The sequence below is a fragment of the Lycorma delicatula genome, chromosome 12 (assembly GCF_047948215.1).
Source record: "Lycorma delicatula isolate Av1 chromosome 12, ASM4794821v1, whole genome shotgun sequence".
NCBI lineage: Eukaryota > Metazoa > Arthropoda > Insecta > Hemiptera > Fulgoridae > Lycorma > Lycorma delicatula.
In genome coordinates this window covers 20,360,445-20,383,681 of record NC_134466.1, presented here as the reverse complement: position 1 = coordinate 20,383,681, position 23,237 = coordinate 20,360,445, and the positions used below count along the sequence as shown (strand labels likewise).

The 23,237-nt window shown below is 35.0% G+C and overlaps 1 protein-coding gene across 1 annotated transcript in view; it reads right to left on the bottom strand.

Annotated features, from left to right (window-relative positions):
• The window catches only part of LOC142333454 (uncharacterized), a 111,851-nt gene that overhangs the window by 10,973 nt on the left and 77,641 nt on the right, over positions 1-23,237 (bottom strand). Inside the window, exons 14-15 of the mRNA XM_075380597.1 lie at positions 22,605-22,640; positions 19,493-19,537 (exon numbers count right to left, since the gene is read on the bottom strand). Coding sequence (XP_075236712.1) covers positions 19,493-19,537; positions 22,605-22,640 — 81 coding nt within the window. The remainder of the gene's footprint in view (positions 1-19,492; positions 19,538-22,604; positions 22,641-23,237) is intronic.

Here is a 23,237-nt window from a genome sequence, read left to right as displayed (position 1 = left end):
AAAATGTTCTCCCGTTCAAAAGGGTAAGGTGAGAAGATCTAAACGAATAGCCAGTCTTAAACGAGGCGGTGGACTGTTAACAACTCTAACAGCAGGAGCTGCAGGAGCGTTAGGATCCTATATAGGTGATAAAGCATTAAAAGGTGTCAAAAAGGTTGTGGGTACGGTCGTAAACAAAGGGGTCGATTTATTACCGATAGAGTTACATATTCCGGGATATCAGTACTGCGGACCGGGAACGAATTTAAAAAAACGATTAAAGAGAGGCGATCCCGGTGTAAACAAGTTGGACGCCGCTTGTAAAGAACACGATATCGCATACGCAACGTACAGCGATAACGAAAGAAGAGCGGCAGCAGATCGTAAATTAGCCGATAGCGCTTGGGAAAGAATTAAAGCTAAGGATTCGAGTATCGCGGAAAAAGCTACGGCATTGGCGGTTACAAACGAGATGAAATTAAAAGCAAAGTTCGGCGGTGGAAGAGTACGAAGACGAAGAAGACGAACAAAAAGGAATAATATAAAACGCCTTGTCGAAATGATGAAACGAAAAGCGGGCGCTGCAAGGCAGGGATTATACCTTAAGCCCTACCCTTTGACCGGATCGGGGATGGGCGGTAAAAAAAAACGTTGTCACCGTCGTCGTCGTCGTCTCCAATAAAGGGAATACCAGTGCGACCGCTATCGAACATAGAACTAATGTGGTACGCGAGAAGACTAAATATAACCGATTTTCGAGGGGTCTTCATGTTGGACGCATTACCTACACAACCGAAGATTAACGAAACTGCGATAGTTAATCTTGACCGCAGTACTGGTCATGGAACACACTGGGTATGTTATAGAAAACGTGGACGGATGGTGGACTATATCGACAGTTTCGGTAATCTGCGTCCACCTAACGAATTGATACGTTATTTTCCACTCGATTAGATTATAAATTTCAATTATAACGCCAGACAGAGTATAAACACGGTTATCTGCGGTCATTTATGTCTTGAATTTATCAGTCGTGATTCGTCAGCCTACAGGTAAACATGTTTTGCATAAGTGGAACTACGTCGTTCTTACACGCTACATTCTTTCCGCCATTGGATTTGTCTGATGGCGATTGGGAATTGGCGTTGATAAACTTAACCACATACAACTCGATTCCAAAAGTCGAAGAGGGAATCAACAACACATTTACTGTTATACCAAAGAAACCTCAAAAACCGATTAAGCTGACACTAGCGACCGGATCGTACGAAGTGGATGATATCGCCAAACGCTTGAGCGATGAACTCAAAGACAAAAGCAAAATAGATTTACTTATGCGTCCGAATAACAACACGTTAAAATGCGAACTTAAATGCAGCGCTGCCATCGATTTGACATCAACGGATAGTTTAGCACCGTTGTTGGGGTTCGAGAAAACTAATCTGACGGCGAATATATGGCACGAGTCATCGAAGCCAGTTGCCATTAACAACGTGAACACCGTACGGGTCGAATGCAACCTTATACGAGGCTCCTACACGAACGGATCAGAGGGACACGTGTTGCACGAATTCACGCTAAGCGTACCGCCTGGTTTCAAAATAATCGAATCGCCGAAGAATATAATCTATCTACCGGTGAATACGAAGAGCTTAGACGATATCGCTATAAAGTTTACCGATCAAGACGGAAAACCGATTAATTTTCGCGGTGAAACCGTTACGGTGAGATTGCATTTACAAAGGAAAACGAAGTAAAAAAGAAAGCCAATAGATGGGGTTAATATACAACATCGTTGGTACTAGTAGCGAAACGACACGCAAACCGATCAGTCGACGTGCAAACACCAAAGCGTTAACATCGCGTAACGTGTTGTTTCTTCGTAAACTTGGTTTTACAGTTTTAGTGAACAGTAATGGCAGGAGCGAATATGTTGGACGTCGGTGAAAGTGTTTCGTTCGATAACACGATCACACAGTACGAATACCATACCCATCTACCGTACGCTTCGGCGACTTACAACAACAACGATGAAATCCGGATTCCGATACACCAACAAGATGTGTACACTTTACCGCATAAAAGCTATTTGATGGTCGAAGGTGCGTTAACTACTAAAGCAGGCGATAAAAAGGCAACGGAATCGTGGTTAACAAACAACGCGATACCGTTTCTCTTCGAAGAGATACGATACGAGATAAACGGTACGGAAATGTGTCGCGTACAAAAGCTAGGAATAACGACAACGATAAAGAATATTCTTTCGTTGCGTAAAAGCGAAGAAAATATTTTGGAAAATTTCGAGTGGAAGTTCAAAGCGTCGGATAAGTTCGATTTGGAAGAAAACACGGGAAGATTTTGCTTCTACGTACCGCTGCGTATGCTTATGGGTTTCGCCGAAGACTACAGACACATAATATTGAATGTCAAACAAGAATTGGTTTTGCTTAGATCTTCCAACGACGTGAACGCATTAGTGTCTTCAAAAGAGGCGCCTGATTCCAAGTTGAAAGTGACTAAGTTAGCGTGGAAAATTCCGTATGTTCACGTTGCCGATACGATGCGATTGCATTTGTAGAAGGTAGTAGAACGAAATAGACCGTTAGCTATTGCTTTTCGTACATGGCAGATCCACGAATATATGGCTCTACCACAAACAAACATACATTCAATGACGGTAAAAACATGTGCGCAAACGGAGAGACCGAGATACGTGATATTCGGTTTACAGACCGACAGAAAAGATAAAGCTACAAAATCATTGACGAACTTCGATATGTGCGAGTTGGTAAACGTTCGTCTGTATTTGAATTCGCAGTACTATCCGTACGACAATCTACAGGGAGATGTGAATATGATGTATGAAATGTTCGCCAGCTTTCGGTCCGGGTATTATAACAAACCGCAGGACGAATGTCCCGCTTACAGTTTGGCGGATTTCAAAACCAGTGTACCGTTAATAGTTATCGACTGTTCCCGTCAGAACGATCGCTTAAAACAGGAACAGTAGATGTACGTATCGATTTCGATACTAAAAACAATATACCGGCCAACACGACTGCCTACTGTCTCATTATACATGATAGCATCGTCACGTACACTCCGCTCAGTGGAATAGTGAAAAAACGTATGTAATGCCGGTGGTATTTGAGATGGATCAATTAGGTAGTGGACGGGGAGAGGAAGGTAAAAAGCAAATATTAGCTACGTGGCGACGGTTTACGAAATGGTTGATAACATTTAGCATATTTAAAACGGGTATTGCAGTTGGAATAATCGTAACACTGTTACTGGGCGACTTTTCGCATGAATCTTGTACAACGATCAAACCGATACGGTGTAGAGTGACTTTTTCTACACAATCACCGGTTAACATACCGTTAGTATGGTGTAATTCATCGTCTGTGGAGGTGTTGTCCATTTTTTACAACGCTACCGTATCATCACCATCATCTTCAAAAAACCTGTCTGCTGACGTAGTTAGCAACATCACTACATCGTTACCTTCAGTGAAGACGACAGTATTACCAAAGGTAAACATCGACAAAACCGCATTGAAGAGGAAAAACATAGTGAATGTAACGACATCATTACCTTCAGCGAGGACAACAGTGTTACCAAAGGTAAACGCTACCAAAATCTCATTACGTAACATAACGTTACATGCACATGGTGATGATGACTATGATGGTCCTCTAAACGAGGAAGAAGAAGATGTGGAGGGGGTAACCCCCACCACTTCTACTTTGAAAGTATAAAAAGGCTTAATCCGACTGCGCGCATACAAATCAGTAGTTGTTGAGCATCCGTCATGGAAGGAAGTGGTGTATATTCGCCAGACGACGTTCAATCGTTTCTATTCATGAACGATTCTTTGCATAACATCAATCACCATCCTGAAGTTACGAAACCGACTGAGAAGGAGGTTAAATCGAAACCAACGAAGATCCGCAAAAGGAGAAATCCGCGTAAAAAATCTTATGATAAACCTTCTTCAGTTGAACACACGATCACAAAGACCAAGACCAATAAGAAGCAGAAGAAGAAGGACAAAAAGAAGGCGGATAAGGGGAACGAAGGGATATCCCCCACCAACATTGTGATTTCATAGACATCGTTGGTGGTTACATATCGCCATCCTCATACACGGATGAGCGATCGTCATGGAAGGAGTTATCGAGTATCACGGCTTTCTCGGCAAACGAGGTGAGTTTATAGTTAAAGAACTTGCTGTTGTCGGTGATGGAAACTATATGATTCTTCACTTTCGATCACCGTACCCAAAGTCTGAGTTGACATCTAAATACAAACGGATGGTCGGATGGTTGGAGAGGAATTTTCACAAAATCGATTGGAATTACGGCGAAGTCGTATACAACGACGATATCATGAAGGCGTTATGTTCGCAGTTTGCCACAATACACACCAAAGGGTTGGAGAAAGTGGAATTTTTGGGACGGTTTCATAACGATGTTCGTCAGATACCGGACGGCGCACCGAAACCGAATTCAAATTATATCGTAAATTATCCGTACCACACGCACAATGAGAGTGGAAAATGTGCGTTACAAACCGGTTGTTTCTACATGGAGTGGTTGAAGATGTGTAAAAAGCCGTTGGATCTGGTGAGAGAAGCCGATCGATTGCGATCGTTTGCGAACACAAACGCGGAAAACAAAGAGGAATTGGCAAAAAACGGTTATTACTATTCCTTCAACGAATTGTGTGTAAAATGTTGTTGGTGTAACGAAAGGATGGATGTGCATCACCACTCAACTCGTTGTCAAAACTGCATCAAGGAAAACGTACCGCTTTCGTTTGAACATGTTGTTCCACGTCGAATACCGCTGTAGAGCTCAGTCTGCTGCAAGATGTTGATGAAAAAAATTAAAAATAAAAAAATAAATAAAAAAAAATATAAAAAAAAATATAAAAAAAAGATTCGAGTGTTTTACAGTAGGCCTATTGGGGAGAGATTTCACTCATGTAAAAAAAAAAATCTCAACGCGCCACGGTTGCTACCTCGTGGGTGGTGTGGAAATGTAACCGTTTTTTTTTTAAATTTAAAATAACAAGCGGGAAATAACAGGAAGTACAGGGTCCATAGCACTGATAAGGTATATATATTTGTCGCTCTGCTCACTACATCATTCATTTCACAACACAGCTGCACATCAGACGAACATGGGTGAGAGAACATCGACATCATTCGAACTTGCTAAAGCAAGAGTGGTTACCAGTATTAGAAACTTGGTGCGTACCAGTACACTGCGATGTAAAATATGTCTGATTGCATGTGTAGGAGCAACGATACTACCGTGTGGTCACACATTCTGCATAGATTGTGTACGGTATTTAATACAACACAACCTTCCATGTGGGATGTGTAGACAAGCGGTGACTGGCTATATAAAAATCTATTTCAACTAGTCACCTCACCGTCTTTCCCAAACTGTCCTTTTCAGGACAACAACACATTATACAAACAACACAAAATTACACGCGTAGACAAAACAAAAAACACTTTAAACCCCCATACAATAAATTGTAACTAATTATTGTTTTTTTAATTAAAAAAAAAACGATATTTATTTACATTTATTGAATGTAGTGGTTCCAAGGCCCGTGACACGATATGATATTGGATTTATCCACTATCAATTGTGTTACAAACGGTGAGGAGAGTGTTTTATAGTAAACCTATTTTTTCCCCTTCCGATGTGTAATTCCATCCGCAGTTTAGCGATGGACGTTGACATAGCCGCATCGGTGTGGACGATTAGATTTTTTCCGAATCGTCGCGTAAGAACGTTGCGTCATCTTATGAAACTTACAATTGCTGCGTTTCCTCACGCAACAAGTATTACCGCAGACATACACCGTTTAAATACGGTTAGAGTGGTTTTCAATTACGACGCCACTTACGCTGAACTTCACGACGGTTTACAAGAATATTTAGACAGTTTAAAAATAGATACTGTAGACGGATTGTGTAGACATTATATTCACTATAGTGACGACCCGATATAGCAGCGATGATGAAAACGTTTAGCGATTCGGTAAACGAATTGAGGTTTATTGCATCGTATATTTGCAAATATTGTTTTATGATGCTTACCACCCACTACGATGTTAATGATGAAATACATGCTTTCGATTGTAAGAAATTCGACTACTGCGGTCGTGGTCTACCAGAATACTTATGTTCGTGCGAATTGATTATTGAAAACGTGAAAAGAATGCACGCTATGGTACGTGTCAATAAATACGAAGTGTTATGGGAAAGTCCGTTCGCCTGTACAGTTATCGATCGTAACGAACTCTATCGGTTGTTTTGCAAAATTGTCGTGGAAATAGGGGGTAAGAAGGTAAATCACACTTGCAATTGTCATTCGAGTGTGAGCACTGCGAATGTTAAGATGGACACCGTAGCATTTATTAACGTTTTCAACGATGAATATTGTTTTCTAAAGAAGATACCGTTCAGGAGGTTGACCGATCTTGATATCGGTGTGAGCTACGTACTGTTGGAAATGAGAAAGATATTTACTCAATACGGCGAACTCCGTATTTGCGTTATATTGTTTGACAGCGAATCGGATGAACCGGACAGCTTTCAAACCTTATTACCAAAGACGTATACAAACAGATTTACCGACGATGAATTGAACGTTGTAAAAAATCATTCGATGAAATTAACTTATTATGGAAAGAAAAAACTCACCAACGGTGACGTTGATGAGTTCAACGAGAATATAAAAATCAGTTTGTAAAATTTTGCACGAGTATTTGTAGGCCTATTGGGGAGAGATATCACTCGCATAAAAAAAAATCTCAACGCGCTGCAGTTGCTACCTCTTGGGTGGTGTGGAAATGCAACTCGAACAAATGTATTTTTTTTTGTGGTGGTGGTAAATGTTTGTTTATTTGTGATTACTGTTTCATAAGGAAAATATAATTTTAAATTGGCACGTGGGATTATTTATCGTGACGATAACAATAAAAAAAATATTTATAGCGTTGATAAGAAATAATTGGCTCTACCGGATGTGGATAGTAGATAAGAACTAAAATAAATACGATTCTTGGAATTATTTTTCGTGACGATAAGAATAATTTATGACTTTGATAAAAAAAATAATTGGCTCAATTCGCGGAATTAATTATCATGACGATAACAATAAAAAATTATTTATAGCGTTGATAAGAAATAATTGGCTCGGCCGGATGTGATTAGTAGATAAGAACTTAAAATAAAAATAATTTATGGCTTTGATAAGAAAAAATAATTGGCTCAACCAGATGTTGTTAATCAATTAAAATAAATATTGATAATAATAATTTATGACTTTGATAAAAAAAATAATTGGCTCAATTCGCGGAATTAATTATCATGACGATAACAATAAAAAATTATTTATAGCGTTGATAAGAAATAATTGGCTCGACCGGATGTGATTAGTAGATAAGAACTTAAAATAAAAATAATTTATGGCTTTGATAAGAAAAAATAATTGGCTCAACCAGATGTTGTTAAGCAATTAAAATAAATATTAATTGTCGATTCTTGGAATACCGATTGCGGATGTTGATAAGCAGATGTGTGGGTATAAATAGCCATTTGTAATCGCTCCAGTCTCATTCTAAAGCTAACGTTTGAAGAAATAACAACATCATCATGACTGACGGTAACAGAAAAGATTTTATTCATCAATTGAATAAGCGACTTGTTGCAACCAACCTAGAGACGAAGAGCGTTGGTGATCTTACGATTGGAAAACCGTACGAGGTTGTATGGTTAAGAAAAATTGCAACGCGGTATGGAAAAAGTATCGTGTGTCGTTTACGTGAAGGTGAGGAAACGATGTTTAATGTTTACTTGCCGAGAAGGTTTGCGGAAACATTGAAAGAGGACGAATTTGACACAATAACTGAAATGAAGCTGAAACTTGTCTTCAAAGGACGCATCGGAAAAGCCTTCGATGTGGTATTCGAGTAATACTTGGTAGCTATTCAAACTGTCCTTTTCAGGACAACAACACATTAAACAAACAACACAAAATTACACATACATACACACAACAAAAAACACTTTAAACCCCCATCTATAAATTTGTAACTAATTATTGTTTTTTAAAAAATGTTTTCTTTTAAAGTAAACAAGATAGAAAACGATATTTAGTTACGTTTATTGAATGTAGTTGTTCCAAGGCCCGCGACACGATCTGGTAATAGATTTATCTACTATCGGATTTTGTTGCAAATGGTGAGGAGAGTGTTTAACAATAAATTGAAAAATTGTAGCTTCAAATCATACAAACTGCACTTGTCAGGATATCACCATACCTATCAGATGAATTTTTTTCGAATTGTGGAGGGGAGGTTGTGACATTCTGATTCGTTGATAGTAGGGTGTGATAGTTGTGGTGGTGGGGAGGAGCTTATAAATACAGTGTAACTGAGTGAAGCAGTTTATTTGTTGAGAAACGTTCGAGTTGTAAACATGATTCAGTTTAGTGAAGAAGATGTACGCGTGCGCGTTGGTGACCAACAACTGACGACTATGTGTTTTAAATTAAAACACAGTTACGTATATATTGTCGATTTATCTGATCATGATTTTGATAAAAACGGTGATAACTTGACCATAAGAGTGGTTTTCAATGATGATGATTTTGGATATGGACGAAAATATTATTGCGAATTTGAATGCGGTGAACAAGCTATCGCACTTATTCACAGCAAAGAAGTACTGTTTTCTGGATTCTACGGTGACGACGGTAACGTAAAGGCGTTGAAATTAAATCGTTCGTCGAATATGAAGTTGAATGCGTCCGTGTTAAAAAATCTCAATACGTCGCATCGAAAAAATACCGTACTCGCTGTAAACGTGTTTGCTGCAAACGAAAGAAGAAGAGTAACAGCTAATGTAGCGACGGACGGAGGACTTTTCTTCAGAGGTCGTGATGAGGTAGATTGTTCTGCCGATGGTTGTGACGATGATACCCAACCGCTGTTGGTGGCGTACGACACAAATGAAAATTCAGAATTCGATTACATTAAACCAATCGATATATGAAAGGACGTCACATCGCTTCTCTTTATTTTATTTTATACAAGAATACGAAACGCAAAGAAGAGTATAAAGAAAACCGTCAACGAATTTTTTAATTTCTACGATGTTTAAATAAGTCCTTTTAAGGACTATAACATAAATTAGAGTTATCTTGGGATTTTTTTTTTGTTTAACATAGATGTTCTTTCTTGTAAAGAAGTATCATGAAGACGTTTCTTAAGATATATATAGTCGAGTGTTTTGTAGGCCTACTGGGGAGAGATATCACTCTAAAAAAAAAATCTCAACGCACCGCGGTTACTACCTCTAGGGTGGTGTGGAAATGCAACAACACTCTAAACCCCCATACAGTAATGTAAAACTATTTTTTAGAAATAAAATTTAGTCGATCGGCATTACTGGATGAAGGTTCCAAGGCCTGCGGTGTAATCCGATGTCAGATTCACCATCTGTTGTCGAATTACACTTGCGAATGGTGAGGAGAGTGTTCCAACACTTAAATTCATTTCATAACTTTTTTTTCCTTTTACAGATCCAGACACAACCGGATTTAACCAGTTACAACAACTCAAGTCACTTTTGTATTAGTGATCCGATAATTATTAAAAAAAACATTTTCCTTATCGCATCCGCTCTTATTAGAGACGACGTTCGAGTTCGCACGTACGCACTAACGGCTAGTGCGCATGCGCCGATTCCAACGCTGCGATTGGTCAATCGGACAACTTCAGACCACGTCGGTCCCACAATTCTTCAGTCGAGCGCCGCATCTCGCACGGTAAACACCTCTGCGTCACTCCGCTGACGCACGCACGCAAACACAGCCGCCACCGCCTCCCGGTGCACGATCCACGACGAGAACCTCTCTCCGTCGCGGTAACGCCTCCCGACACCATCGCCTGGACGACCAGGATCATCCTCGAGGTACGTCTATATTCATTTGTGTGTATATATATGTATGTGTGTGCGCGTGTGTGTGTGCGTGTGTGTTTGTGTGTGTGTGTGTCGTAGCAGACATCGCCGCCACCGCCTCCTGGTGCACGATCTACGACGAGAACCTGTAACGCCTCCCGACGCCATCGCCTGGACGACCAGGATCATCCTCGAGGTACGTCTATATTCACTTGTGTGTATATGTATGTGTGTGCGCGTGTGTGTGTGCATGTGTGTGCATGTGTGTTTGTGTGTGTGTACAGACTGATGTGACGTTAAAATTCACAGCTTACGTTGAACGTTTTTCACTCATTACATCAGGGAGTCACCGCAGCCGATTTAAGGCGTCAGTCGGTCGCGTCCCGTCATGACCGGGTTCGAATCCTCTAGCCGACAGAATGTTTTTCACTTTAAATATTATTTATTTATTTAATTAATTCAAATCGACCGCCACACAACAGTGATACCAACCTTTGAAATATTTCTTCAATATATAAACATGTCAACAAAAAATAAATCAAGTTGGCAACACTGACTCACTATCGACATAAATAAATCAAGTTGGCAACACTGACGGGGTACCGGCGCCAATGACGTCACAATCCATGATGGCCGACCACCGCCATCTTGAATTAGTGACGTCTTGGAATGTCTAATGAATCTTGGAATGACGTCATTTTTGGCGCCGTATGCCCATTTCCGTACTACTTATAACAAAACACGGGTTTGAGATGCATCCAAAAATTCCAGAAAAGAACCAACTACGAAATGACGATTGAATCTGGACGGCTTTTTTCGCGGGTTTATTCGAATACATTAAAGAAAGGTTGCCTGCAATGAAGGATGTGTGTTCACGTTAAATATACATGTTGAAACAGTTGATTTAGTGAAAAATTCGTAGTAAAACATATGCTTGAGATGCTCCATGAGGTTCTACCTATTGTGTTTTTTTATATAGATTGCTGTGGACGTCATGGGAATCCCGTTTCTTATAACATGACGTCAGCTGTCAATCATTCTTTACATCGTTGACCTTTGACCCTACCATCTGACTATAATATAGTATTCTTTTAGCAAACGATAGTGAAAAGTTTATATCTATAACACTCAAGAATAAAATATCGTATCGATTTATAGACTCATATAAATTTCTATCTTTTAGCCTTAATGAACTAGTGCAAAGTTTATTTCATAGTTGTCGTAAACTGTCAGACGGTCACGTAGCATATATATGCTTTAAAACAACTTATCCACAGTTTCAAACTGATATAAAAAAAATTATAACGATAATAAAATAAAAAAATAGATGTATTAAAGTTGTTAATTTAACGTAAAGATATTTTTATCCATATACATATATTAAATCGGCAACTCTTTTTCATGAAACACAACTGTCGCCCATCGAATCGTTTTATGATCATTTAAAGAAACAAAACACCTCCGAATCGGATTATATGCACGCGCAAAACGTTTGGAATCGATTTAAAATTAAGACGCTCGGTGAATACAATGATTTCTATATGAAATTGGATGTCATGTTGTTGGCTGATGTGTTTGAGAGTTTTCGTAATAAAATGATTGAAATAAACAATTCAGATCCGTATAATTATGTATCTGCTCCACATTTACCGTGAGTTGCAGCCTTCGAGGCTACGAAGCAGCAATCAGAACTCGTTACAGATCCCGATATGTATTTGAACCGATAAAATTAATTAAATATTATGTTGTTAGATCCCTTTATGGGAAATGTATGATTGAACCGTTGCTTGTAGACGGATTCAGATGATGTGATGAAAACGAAATTGAATATTTGTTCATAAAACGTCTAAACGATGGAAAAAATGATGCGGAAATGGGTTTTATTTAAAAGTCGATTAAGCATATCCGAAACACTTACACGAATCGCGTAAAGATTTTCTACTCGCGCTAGAGAAAAAAATCCATTCCCAAAAGTATGATTTCTCCGTTTGTATCTGATGAAAAACGAGTAGCATGAGCATTTTAATCAATTTTGGGGGATAACAAACGTTTCAATGAAAGAAATCGAAATGTTTACGCATCGAGTAAATATGATATAGGTCGTTTAAAAAATGAAATGAAGGGTCAACCAATCTATGTTTTTGTTGTGTTAAGAGCTAAAATATATTCATTACTTTCGGGTGTGACCGATTATTATTTACAACAAAAAAAAACAGCCTAGGAGATTAAAAAGGGTTTTCATATATTTGATAAAGATTATAATTTGAAAGTTTTAAATCATGAAATGTATAAAGATTGTTTATTCAACAGAAAAATTTCATATTCCCCATCGAAATTAATACGTACTTTTAATCATGAAATTTACTCGATTGATCAGTGTAAAAAAGCTCTCTCTCCAAACAATGATAAAAGATTCATATTAGAAAACCTTAAAGATACACTTCCTTACGGTCATAAAGATATCGATGAATATATGGTGAAAAGAAGAAAAAAAAAATTAGCCTTCATCTATTCTATTAGCTTAGTTTAGTTTCACGGTTGAAAATAAACAATAAGAAGAGTTAATTGAATTTTATAAAAGTAAGCCGATGCCGGAATCACAACTGCGGCTTTTGACGGGATAAAAGCCGATGTCGACTGTGGAAACATTTGGTAGCTGGAATTTCGACCATCAAAATAGTTTATATAAAAACTAGATTCAAATGATACAAAACCCGAAATACTACAATAAGATCGTATTTTATTTTTATCAACTACAACACAATTACGCGATGGAGTTCTAAATCTACATTTATTTCAAAATGACAAACAAATACATTACACCTCTAAATTGTATACGACTTAATTTGTAACATCAATACCGCGTTTAAACTCTACATCAAGATAACTATGTCCATTAGACATTTTTTTCAAACTCTTATAAATTATATATAGATGTTTTGATTGATCGATTTCATTCAAATCTGATTCATAAGATTATTAAATCTTTGAGATAAATATTTTTCTGGAAACTTCAATTGTTGCGATAACTGAATCACTATTTTGGCTCTTTGTAAACTCCACTTTTTCAATTCTATATTGCCTATTGTAGACCATTTCACTAATATTACTTGTATAATTTAAACTATTCAATTTATTGAAAATATTAGACGTTTTTATGATTCTAAGTATAAAATTAAAAATATTTAAAATCAACATTTTATTGTTGATAATAATTATGGTTTTAATATAGACTTACAAATGAGTTTAATCGATGAGTGTTATGAACAGATTAATGATAACTATTCGTATGATATCTTTGGTGATTTTAAACTTATAATTTATGGAGATACGGGTTTTTTCAAAGCAACAAAATTATGTCATGATGGTGGGAAACAATTTAAACAATGGAATGAAAATAAACAATCTAAATTGTTATTACAATATATCTTATCGGCCGGAATTCCGGCCGAAGAAATAATGTCGTAAGTTACGGGTGGTAATTTCAAAATTATAACAGGAACGTGTGTTTGTGTTTATTTAATACTAGCAATAGCATCTTGGATATCCTAAGTTTTTATGTTCGATGTAATAAAATTATAAAAGATTTTTTTCATCAAAGATTTTAAGTCATATCAAAACGATAATATTCAGCAGAATTCGAAGTTGCGATATAAAAAATAAGCAAGAAGAATTGCTAATCGAAAATAAAAAAAGTAGATGAAAATTTAAAACGTAAGTTGCAAATTGACGAATTAAAAGGTAATGTAAAAAAAATTAAAATCATGACAACACCATATTTATCTACACTTTTTCCACTCGATGAATGTGATAATTGCATTATAATTTTGAATTAAATTAAAGATAATGAAGAGAATAAATATTATGCTATTCGCGTTCACTATACAAATTTAGATCGTGCATTGAATAAACTAAAAAAAAGATATCCCAATTTTAAAATTGTTTATAAAAAATTAAAAGATCCGAATTGTGTACGATTTTTTAATATTGCTTTTAAAGATCTTAAATATAAAAGAAGACGTAGTCATTTTAATACCGACATGGAATTTGATGATTTTATAAACATGTTGTATGAAAAAACTTTTAATAAGTTACAAATCGCGGCAACAGCAAAGGAAGAACGGGAAGACGAGTCGGATTAATCTAATAAACATTATTATTTATTTATAACGTTATTATTTATGTTATTTTTTTCTTCTTTTTAGTACGGGAATATCTATCAAAGCCGATTTAGCGAAAAAATTACACAAGCTGGCTAGCCGTAATTATCCTACTAGAAAGACCGAATTCAAGGTCTACCGACCTTGTACAAGCAGAAATAGTCAAAATGATACCGTATTTCGAACCAGTAAGGATTATAAATATTTTTTGACTGCTATCGATTGTTTTATTAAATTCGCGTACTCTATCTCGTTAAAGAATAAGAGGTCGGAATAAGAGGGTAAAGAGGTCGCGTCCGTTTTGCAACCAATATTTGAAAAGCATAAGATGAAACATTTTCAAATTGATCAGTGAAAGTTCTATTGAAACAATTCAACATAAATCATTATTCTACATATTCAGATAAAAAAGCTGCGGTAACTGAACGCTTCAATAGAACCTTGAAACGAAAACGTGGACTAAATTTACAGAAAAGGAAAGCTGCAAGTGGATTGATATGCTACAAGCTCTACTTAAAGAGTATACGATAGAAAAAAGAGTGTTGTAAAAATTAAATTTAATGTTGGCGGTTACGTTCGCATAAGCAAACATAAAAAAGTATTCGAAAAAGGTTATTTACCGAATTGGGCGAATGAAATATTCAAAATACATACGGTGCACGCTGAATCTCGATCGGTTACATATGAACTAATTGATAATAGAAATGAACTCAGAAAAGGATGTTTTCATCAACACGAACTGCAAAAATCTGAACACAAAGATGTATATCATTGAGAAAATGCTCAAACGAAAAGGCAACAAGGCGTATGTAAAATAGCTCGGATTCCATAAATTTTATAATTCATAGATAGATTTGAGTGATGTTATTTAACCCAATTTTTTATTGCCAAAATTATCGTGAAAACAAATTAAAACAAATACATTATTGATAATACATCTTTACTGTATATATATCTAGATGATAATAATATGGAGCTTTTTGATAGTATAGTATAGAATCTGAATTTAACCTTCAAAAAAATAAGAATATTAAATATTCATTTTGCTCATCTAACAAACCAATAAAACGGGAAATTAAAGATCGTATTGAAAATTTTGCAAATGATATTGAAAAATATTTTCATTGGGATATATTGCATTTAAAAATAATTATTCATGGATGGTTTTTGGGATTTTGTTGTAATAAATGAATTTTATGTTTAACCTGATGAGCTTTATGCTGATTTGCCAAAACATCCTTATCATTTCCTTCCAATTAGTAAAGTTGATGTAATCATATCAACGTCGGGAAAAGATCAGTAGTTTATTGATTTAGATTTTTAATCATTTATAAAAGAGATAACAATACATCCACGAGCACTCATAAATTTTATATTAGTTATTCCTTTAAGGTAAGGAATAAACCAATAAAATCTCAAATTACTCAATTTATTGATGATTTTAATGTTTTTTGCTCATTCAATAATGAGCAAAAATGCGTATTGAATCGCATATTGATGCGCGATGAATTACGCATAATAATAACTCTTAATAGTAATGTTACTCTTGATTACATAGCATTAGAAGAATACTACCATAATAAAAATGATTTTGTTGAGGTATTTGAAAATAATTTATGAAAATGTCCTTCTCATTTACTTTCTATTAGTTCAATTGCAATAAACATATCTACCACATTAGATTAATCATTTATTGATAATCACTTTATTTATTTCTATATAGATTCAAAAATAATGTTTCAATTGATTGTTTTGTTTGTATTAATATGTTATTTCATACTAATTTATATTACACCTGTAGAATAGATATATCAATAGTTTAGTCACGCGTGTGTTTTTTTATCTATTTGCATATGTGACTGATTTTCAATATTAAACATTTCATAAAAGTCGCATGATGAAGGAAGTACAACAGAAAACAACGTTTCCCATCGTGAACACAATAACATATTATAAAATGTATAAGATGAATTATTTAACAGTCAATCAAATACCGCGTTTAGATGATTCCGTAACATATAATCAACTCCACAATCGTTATTCATTGGCGAATAAAATTGAAAAGGTGATTAAAATCCCTATAAATCAACCAGATATGTGTACTGTTTCGGGTGAAAGTTATCTGATTGTTTTTGGAAAACTTGTCGGAGCAAACGGACAAAAATTTACTGCTTCAGAATTAGTTAATTTTGCCGTCGCCTTTTTACTACCGGATAAATTATATCTTATCAACGCGCAAGAAGTAGCCTTGGTAAGATATGTAGGCATAACGACCGGTATCAAAAACGCTCTTTCAGTGACAAACTTTCTACTACCATCGGTCAAAGTAGACGGATGGATCAGTGGAAAAAATAAAGTCGATTTTGATGAAAACGGTACTTTTAATTTACGCATAGCTTTATTAATGTTGTTGGGTTTCGCCGATGATTATAAAAAAATAATCATAAACAATAGACAGGAATTAGTGTCGAGACGTTTCGATAGCGATATAAATGCGATACGCGCTACGGTTTCCGATCGTAAATCTAAGATAGAATTAAGAGAAATCGTGTGGGCTGTTCCATATTTAAAAGTGGCGCCTGAATATGAATTGAAATTAGCTAAGATGAGAAATGAAAAGAATGATGTGAGTATGGCGTTCAGAGCGTGTGATCTTCATGAAAATACAGCCGTTCCTCAAACGAATTCTTTTATATGGAGCGTGACGACGTTGTCGCAGATAGATAAACCGCGCTATGCTATTGTAGGTTTTCAAACCGATAGGAAAGATAACGCTATGAAGGATGCGTCAGAATTTAATTCTTGTAACGCGAAAGATATTCATGTTATGATAAATTCAAATAAATATCTGTGCTGTGATTTGCAAAGGAACCAAACGTTAATGAATAGATGTTTATTAATTTTCAAAAATCATACTATAAATGAACAGTCACCATGTACATTTTCCTGGTTCTTTGTCGTAATTTTGGACGCGTCTCAAACCCATGTTTTGCAATATATTTTGCAGTAAATCCACTCTTTCAGCGTGTAAGTTTAACTAAAAACAGGGAATAATCTTGGAAAATATACGTTGAGGTTCTGCCTCAACTTGAACTCCAGGGATCAGAGGTCAGCATGACGATTGAACCTGGACATATTGTACTACTATAATTCTATTACATAATAAGCTACTGCGAAGAGATATTTTTACCACTCTTATATTAACTCGCTCTTGGACTATGTATGTGAGATTCATGGTACGGAACCATTCAGTCGAATTTTGGAGCACTTCTGTTTATCCATTTGCTCTGAAATTTTGCATATAGGTTTGCTCTTGATAATAACACATTGTAGCAACATTTTCAGTTCGCTATGATGTTCCAAGTTGCTAAGTGAAAAAAAATTCCTCTTGAACTTATGCAACCTCGTTAACATTTCAATCAAATTTTTAAATACTTCCGGTTATTCATTCGCTCTCAAATTTTGCATACAGGTTTCCTCCTGATGACAACACATTTAGCAACATTTTCCAGCCGCTAAGATGCCCCTAAATTGCTAAGTTGCTACGTGAAACAATGCCTCTTTAACTTATGAAACCTCGTTTATATGCATATTTTCTTTGTGAAACAATTATCCATGTTTGTGATAAATTTTGGGCTATATCTCGGGAACAGTTTGACCAATCCCGGATCTGTTTGGTATTGTATCCGTTTTGGGCCCCTTCCAACCCGGCCCCCTCCGCAAACCCCTCGTAAGGTCCGAACCGGCAATTTTTTGCAATTTTTCTAAAATATAAATTTGACCCTGATCCGACTACCCAAAGAAAAAAAATATCCTACAGCTCCCAAACCCAATTTTTCTTTTTAATCGAAAAACAAGTTTCGACTTCCATCCCGCTAATTTGACCCCTACCACGTTTTTTCGAGTGAGGGCTCAAAAGAAGCGCTGTTTGACATAGAATACACTGTTGACGTCTTTTTCATTATGGAGACAAAGAGAAACTCGAGATTAGCGAGAAAGTAAGTTGGGTCTACTGAGGGAGAGAACAGATGGACCGTCAGTTCCTTCAAGCCACGTTAAGGCGGTAGACAAACCAAGTACCTCGGAGAAGTTGGAGTGAGTGCAACTGACAGAGCCACCTCTATAGGTGCAGGCGTTTGCCTCAAGAATTATTGATGTTTGTGATATTGTCGTTTCAATTGATTAAATTGAACGAAAATATTTTTTTCTACGGCTGAGTCAATAATTCAAATTTCATATAACCTTTACATTCAATATTTATGTCTGATGATTCATCAGACAGCCCGTGTGAGAGCAGGATGAACTGAATCCAAAAACAAATTTCTGGGTGCACATCTAGATTATGGCAAGAATGAAAAGCAAAAAACCCCAATTTCTCCATCTTGCTCCAGTCAAGTGTATATGAGTATATACAGTAATATGTTAGAATGTACAAACTTTTAAAGCTGTCTGCAGTATTGGAAACTGGAGGCATGAAAATTTCGAAAGATTGCTCAAACCTGTGTGCTAGCGCAGCTTTAAAGTATAATCTTATGAAGACTAAAAACTAGACTAAAAGAAATGAAAAAATATATTTTTAAAACACCACTTTTTAATTAAACGCACTGAAAGGTAAAAAATAATTTTAGGACGGTATCCCAGACTGATTTGACAACAAACTTTGATAATGATACGCAAGATTATGTGAAAGTTTTAGCTTCAAATTAAAAATTTGATCTTTCTGTTAATTTTTTATATGCGTGATGGTTGACCTAAAGAGGTGCTTTGTCATCAGCACCCCACTCTTTAGGGCATCCATCACTCATATAAAAAATTAGCAAAAACAATATGTTTTTAATTTAAAGCTATGACTTTCACGTAAAGCTTGTTGTCAAATCCATTCTGAGATACCGGCCTAAAATTATTTTTTACTTTTTAGTGTTTAATTTAGTAGTGGTGTTTTAAAAACCTTTTTTATTTTCTACTTTTTAGTTCATTTAGTAAAAGAATGGTTTTTAAATTTTTTTTACATATTTTTTATTCACTTATACTCAGAGTGATGGGTACCGATCGATGGGAAATATTGAGTCGTGAAATATTTAATTTCGGCGCATGATACAATCAAAATTCTACGACCACAGTTTCGAAATTATTCTTTAAATTACTCCTATATTAGTTTCAGTATAATTTTCGTTATACCATCTCGAGAATGTAACTTCTCTTATAAAAGCAGTAGAAAAAAAATCGCTACCAACGTTGTTTAATCGAATTAGAAATAAACCCTATTTCACGCTGAACTTCAATAATGAAATTAATAAATGACAATATATAACTTAACAGATTTTTCTATTTTTATACTATTTCACTGGAAAAATAAATCACTTACGGGATGTCAATTTTCTTAATTATTTTTTTTTCTGTTTCTTCATCACTGAAATACAAACAAAAATTAATGAGTTAGAATTCTTAACAATACACTTATTAACCGTGCTCTAGTCGCACTACATCTTTGCTGATGAGTTTGAATCTTAATGATTTGCTTCGTACATTTATCAACTTTTATTTATGATATTCCTAATATATTTGTTGTAATCTGGTCAACTAGTGAAAATAAGCAACCATCCTATGGCCCATTGTGAGAAGGATGATATGCATGACGTGTCAATTAGGTGTAGTCTTGTACAGATTCAGCCCGACGATGATCAGATGTATGGTTAATTGAACCCCAACTACCAAAGTACACCGGTATCCATGTCTAGTATTCAAGTGCGTATACAACCAACTACTTTACTAGGAACTGAACCACAGAACCTTCAACATCGATAATCACCTGTTAAACAAGTGATCTTGCGACGACGAGTTTACCACTTGGTCAGCCTGGTGGGCTATGCATTAAAGATAAAAAATAATTTTTACTTATTCATAGTTTCTTTCGTTATTTTATTTACTAACAAAAAAGTTGAAAGATTTTAATATTTTGTGCGAAATCGTTTTAATAAAGCAGTGAGGTGGGAAGAAAGCATAATAATCAAGAATGATTTGTTATTATCTGAGTTATCAGTGGAGAACGATTTCCAATCACATTTGTGATGAATGCGATATAAATTTAATATTTCTATTAGTATTCTTTAGTACAGTGCTTTCAGAGAGCTGCTGTGCACTGCAATTATTGACGTGTAATGACGAAACCTTTTTAATTATTACTTTGTATTTTTATTCCTTTATTTTACAGGAACGGATAATACAATAACTGCAATAGTTTATAAAAGGTGTTGAAAATGACCTCTGCAAACATCAGTGCCATATTGCACACCTTTCAATTTGTTGTGAAACACTTTAACCAAGTGATGTACTGCAATGTCTCGTACATATGTAAATCGTACGTGGTCTGTATTGCCATACACTGCTATTTTCGACGCTGCTATAGAAAGTAATCTTTTTCTTTTCTTTAAATTGATGTATCCTCCCTTATGAAACCATTCTTCATCTGTTAAAAACGTTACTTCGAGGACACCTACGTAATTTTGGTCAATAAATCGTTTAAACCATTGAAAATAATTTAGTCTTTTGGCATGATGTGTAGTTTTCAGTTCTTGAACACATATTACTTTGAAGGGGAAAAGTTTTAGATGTTTTCTTACTGCATTATGTGCGGTAGCCAATTTGATATCTTGCTGCTGTGCTACCCTACGCATTGGCTTTGATTGACTTTTAGTGATATCATCCGAAATATCAAGCAGCTTCTGTTCGTTTAGTTTAGGTGGTCTTCCAATTCGATCAGCGTCTTCAACAGAGACTGTTGCCGGAATTTTTTCGAGAAGATTTCCAATTACATTACGGTGAAAACAGGAGTATTTGGAAACTTTTCAGAAAAAGTTTCCTAAATCAGTACACTTGCAATCTTCACGAAAGATGTGTTGCAAAAGAAGAATTCATTACATTACTGAAAAAAACCATTGTATTTCTCGCATCTAATGATTGCGATAAACGAAATAACACAAAACGAAACTAAGCATGTTCTATCGCAACTCAACAACTGACGTCTTAGTTTATTAGTGACAACGCTCAACGGACCCACAGTGCAACCAACGTAATGCCTGCCGAAAGAACATAATGCAACACATAATTCTAAAGTATGCGCTCGGAAAGTCCTTTCCGAGCGCAGTGTATAATTTTAAATACCGTTTACATATCTCTTACACAACTAATTGATTATTCATTCAACATTTTTCTCATCCGATCCGACTGCACTTCTTTTTTATTCAGATTTTCTTCACCTTTAAATTGATTGTCATATTACATACACTTTTTCTTTAAAAATATAAGTTAGTTAAGTCCTTTTTTAGTAACAATAGTAAAAATGTATGCTAATAAAATGTTTAAAAGAAGGTACTTTAAATGTGTAACTGCTACTTAAATCCTTTTTTTTTTGTTGATTCAGTTGTACTAATTTATGCTAATAAAATCTTCATAAAAATGTCATAAGAAAGGCTTGCATCGGTGGTTTTTAATATCATCCTGTTGGAAGGAGATATACAGGTAGACCAACATTATGATGGGTGTCAGAGTAGAAATATTGATAATACAAAAGTATAGCCTAATATTTTACAAATAAAAAATAAACTTTTTTAATTCAGATTCACGAGTTGCTGTCACAAATTATAAGAATCAATCCTTTAACCGCTTTTAAATGATTTTATACACTTAATTAAAAGTAAACTCTTTTATCCGTCGCAGTATGGTCCTACAATAAAAGGCGTTCCACAATATTTTATTTTTGTAGTCGTTAGTAATAACAGAAAACTTTACAATTTGACGTTAACTTTGACTGAAGAATTTAAAAGGGAGTTCCCACGGTGTCATTTCTCAATTATAACTTAACAGATTTATTTTTTTAACGGCTATTTGACTGCTCGAAAATGGGCGGATCAACTGACAATCACGGTTACGTGTATTTATTTTTTAAATTATTTATTGTATTAATTTCTTGTTGTCATCGAGATAAATTTACAGAAAAAAAAAATCTATAATTATAAACGTGGAATTTTTGTAATCATTATTATTTTATTTTTTGCTTTTATTAATAAAGTTTGTTTTCAACAGATCGCAAATGTATTTTTACTATTATTTACTGAGTTCCATAAAAAGAATTGTTCAATATTAATTGCAATACAACTGCGGGATCACTTTTTAAAATTTGTTCAGTCAAATTAAATTTACAAACATCATACGTTGATTATTTTTTTATGTTCTCAGAAAATGCAGCACTGCCTTGCCTTGAGTTTAGAGCATAATTTTAACCAAACTCTTTTCGTAACAATTAAAAAACCGGACGTAATTAGACAGAGTTGATGTAAAATATTTGCTTTACTTTAACTTGTAAAATGTACATCGTTTATGAAGTTTAAATCTTTTCAGGGGACTCCTAATAAACATTTTTTATAATATAGAAAATAAATATTATTATGCAATTATAATTTTGTTAAAATAATGCTTACCGTAACGGAAATTGCAGTTCCTTTTGCGTATTTCCACTGAAAAATTATTAAATGGTAACCGGTTATGGAAGTAAAATACTTATTGTATTATTAACATATGACTTAGTAATTAAAAATAAATTTCTTTGCTCTGATTAATAGAATGTGGTTCAAACATAAAAAAAAAATCTGTTGTGAACACCATATTACTTCGTTGTACATCTATTACATGTACAGAAATTACATGTACACATTTTTTTAAAATGAAGTACATAAAATTTTATTTCATTAATAACTTCTGATATTTTTTCATATATTTTAATTAATTGTAATTATTGAATTATTATTTAATGTAATTTTTTTTTACAATCACAGGTGAATAATTATTAATTAATTTATAAATTAAAAAAAAGAAGTGAATTCGAATTTAAACCGATGTGCCTTCTGCTTGTAATATCATAATATTTCATTAGTTAAAGTTTTATTTGGCTATAATTCTGGAGCCAATGAAAATAAGTACCACTTATGATATATTGTTTAAAAGCTCTATATGAAGGCTTATTAATGGGAGGTGCACAACTGCATGTTACAACAGTCATAAATCCATAATTTCAACATCCTAAGGTTAGTCGTTTTTGAGTTATGTGAGATATA